The following is a 3,558-nucleotide window of genomic DNA, read 5'->3' as shown; positions in this document are numbered from 1 at the left end:
AATCAGGAAGCTGCAAGGAAAGATCAGACCCTGGCATTCAAAAACCAAGAAACCTCAATCAGAAACCTTGAGAGACACATGGGGCAAATGGCTAAGCAAATTTCAGAAATGGATGAGAAGAGAGCAAATGCCTTCCCCAATGTCACTGAAGAACACCCAAGGGACAAAGGAAAAGCCACAAAATGGGAGGAGTTCAAAGCAATCATAGTGGGAAGTGAGAAGACTATGAAGAAGGAAGCTGATGAGCGGATAATTTATACGCTTTTTGGCATTGTTTTTAGGTAGTTTTTAGTAAGTTTGAGCTACTTTTAGGGATGTTTTCATTAGTTTTTATGTTAAATTCACATTTCTGGATTTTACTATGAGTTTGTGTGTTTTTCTGTGATTTCAGGTAAATTCTGGCTGAAATTGAGGGACTTGAGCAAAACTCTGAAAAAGGCTGACAAAAGGATTGCTGATGCTGTTGGAATCTGACCTCCCTGCACTCGAAATGAATTTTCTGGAGCTACAGAACTTCAATTGGTGCGCTCTCAACGGCGTTGGAAAATAGACATCCAGAGCTTTCCAGCAATATATAATAGTCCATACTTTATTCGGAAATTGACGACGTAACTTGGCGTTGAACGCCAAGTACATGCTGCTGTCTGGAGTTAAACGCCAGAAAAACGTCATGATCCGGAGTTGAACGCCCAAAACACGTCATAACTTGGAGTTCAACTCCAAGACAAGCCTTAGCTCGTGGATAGATCAAGTTCAGCCCAAGCATACACCAAGTGGGCCCCGGAAGTGGATTTAAGCATCAATTACTTACTCATGTAAACCCTAGTAGCTAGTTTAGTATAAATAAGACTTTTAACTATTGTATTAGTCGTCTTTTGACCACGTTACATCTTTGGTCTCAGTTTTGTATTATTCTTCATCTTAAGAGGCTATTGAGCACGTTTTAGGGGGCTGGCCATTCGGCCATGCCTAAACTTTTCACTTATGTATTTTCAACGGTAGAGTTTCTACACACCATAGATTAAGGGTGTGGAGCTCTGCTGTACCTCAAGTTTCAATACAATTATTATTACTTTCTATTCAATTCTCTCTTATTCTTATTCCAAGATATACATTACACTTAACTTTGATGAATGTGATGATCCATGACACTCATCATCATTCTCACCTATGAACGCGCGTGATTGACAACCACTTCCGTTCTACCTTAGGCCGGGCGCATATCACTTAGATTCCCCAACAGAATCTTCGTGGTATAAGCTAGATAGATGGCGGCATTCATGAGGATCCGGAAAGTCTAACCTTGTCTGTGGTATTCTGAGTAGGATCCTGGGAATCTGGAAAGTCTAACCTTGTCTGTGGTATTCCGAGTAGGATTCCGATATTGAATGACTGTGACGAGCTTCAAACTTCTGAAGGCTGGGCGTTAGTGACAAACGCAAAAGAATCAATGGATTCTATTCCAGCAGGAGCGGGAACCAACCAGTGATTAGCCGTGCTGTGACAGAGCGCGTGAGCGTAGTTTTCACTGCGAGGATGGGATGTAGCCATCAACCAAGGGTGATGCCTCAAGACGATTAGCCGTGCAGTGACAGTGCATAGGACCATTTTCCCGAGAGGATTGAAAGTAGCCACCGCTGATGGTGATGCCCTACACATAGTTTGCCATGGAAATGAGTAAGAAGGATTGAAGGAAGAGTGAGTAGTGAAGTAGAGTTTCAAGAGGAGCACAGCATCTCCATACGCTTATCTGAAATTCTCACTATGGATTTACATAAGTATCTCTATCCCTTTTTATTTTCTTTTTATTTTTAATTTTCGAAACCCATAAACCAATTTAATCTGCCTAACTGAGATTTACAAGGTGACCATAGCTTGCTTCATACCAACAATCTCTGTGGGATCGACCCTTACTCGGTAAGGTTTATTACTTGGATGACCCAGTACACTTGCTGGTTAAGTTGAACGGAGTTGTGAACTATGGTATTGGCATCATGTTTTTGGCGCCATTACCAGGGAATGAAAAGCAATGAATTTTGCAAAATGGAATAACAATTGAATCACAATTTCGTCCACCAAGTTTTTGGCGCCGTTGGCGGGGATTGTTCGAGTATGGACAACTGACGGTTCATCTTGTTGCTCAGATTAGGTAATTTTCTTTTCAAAAATCTTTTTCAAAATTTTTCTTCTCTTTTTCGTTTTTCTAACCATGTTTTTCAAAAAAAATTAAACTAAAAATACAAAAAAATTAGAAAATCATAAAAATAAAAAATATTTTGTGTTTCTTGTTTGAGTCTTGTGTTAATTTTTAAGTTTGGTGTCAATTGCATGCTTTTAAAATTTTTTCTTGTATTTTTTTCGAAAATTCCATGCATTCATAGTGTTCTTCATGATCTTCAAGTTGTTCTTGATAAGTCTTCTTGTTTGATCTTGATGATTTCTTGTTTTGTGTCCTTTCTTGTTTTTCATGTGCATCTTTGCATTCATATTTTCCAAGCATTAAAGATTTCTAAGTTTGGTGTCTTGCATGTTTTCTCTGCATCAAAAATTTTTCAAAATTATGTTCTTGATGTTCATCATGATCTTCAAAGTGTTCTTGGTGTTCATCTTGACATTCATAGCATTCATGCATGCATCTTGTGTCTTGATCCAAAATTTTCATGTTTTGGGTCATTTTTGTGTTTTTCTCTCTCATTATTAAAAATTCAAAAATCAAAAAAATATCTTTTCCTTATTTCCCTCCAAATTTTCAAATTTTTGGGTTGACTTGGTCAAAAATTTTATAAAATTAGTTGTTTCTCACAAGTCAAGTCAAAATTTCAATTTTAAAAATCTTATCTTTTCAAAATCTTTTTCAAAAATCATATCTTTTTCATTTTTTTTATATATTTTTCGAAAATTTCAAAAATCTTTTTCAAAATATTTTCAAAATCTTTTTCCTATCTTTACATCTAATTTTTGAAAATTAGCTAACAATTAATGTGATTGGTTCAAAAATTTAAAGTTGTTACTTTCTTGTTAAGAAAGGTTCAATCTATAAGTTTTAGAATCTTATCTTTTAGTTTCTTGTTAGTTAAGTAATTTTAAAAATTAAATCTTTTTTTTCAAAAAATCTTTTTCTTAAAAATATTTTTATCTTTTATCTTATCTTTTTCAAAAATTTTATCTTTTTCAAAATTTGATTTCAAAATATCTTATCTAACTTCTTATCTTCTTATCTTTTTCAAAATTTGATTTCAAATCTTTTTCAATCAACTAACTAACTTTTTGTTTGTTTCTTATCTCTTTCAAAACCACCTAACTACTTTTTCCTCTCTAATTTTCGAAAATACCTCTCCCCTTTTCAAAAATTCTTTTTAATTAATTAAGTGTTTCATGTTTTAATTTTAATACCTTTTAATTTTCAAAAAATACTAACCCCTTTTTCAAATTATTTTTGAAATTTCCCTTCTCTTTTCTTCTTCTATTTAATTAATTAATTACTAACACTTCTCTTCACCTCTCTTCATCTAAAAATCCGAACTCATTATATCCCTTGCTTCTACCCCTTTCTTCTTC

At 34.5% G+C, this 3,558-nt stretch overlaps 1 protein-coding gene across 1 annotated transcript in view; it reads left to right on the top strand.

The window, feature by feature from the left end:
- Nucleotides 1-214, top strand: part of LOC107458512 (uncharacterized) — a gene marked incomplete at its 3' end in the record, with an annotated part of 1,669 nt that extends 1,455 nt beyond the window's left edge. The window contains exon 2 of the mRNA XM_052256737.1: nucleotides 7-214. Coding sequence (XP_052112697.1) covers nucleotides 7-214 — 208 coding nt within the window. The remainder of the gene's footprint in view (nucleotides 1-6) is intronic.
- Between the last annotated feature and the right edge of the window lie 3,344 nt (nucleotides 215-3,558).

Source organism: Arachis duranensis, unplaced genomic scaffold, assembly GCF_000817695.3.
Source record: "Arachis duranensis cultivar V14167 unplaced genomic scaffold, aradu.V14167.gnm2.J7QH unplaced_Scaffold_62251, whole genome shotgun sequence".
NCBI lineage: Eukaryota > Viridiplantae > Streptophyta > Magnoliopsida > Fabales > Fabaceae > Arachis > Arachis duranensis.
The sequence above is the reverse complement of the archived record's forward strand: the minus strand, read 5'-3'. Positions and strand labels throughout refer to the sequence as shown.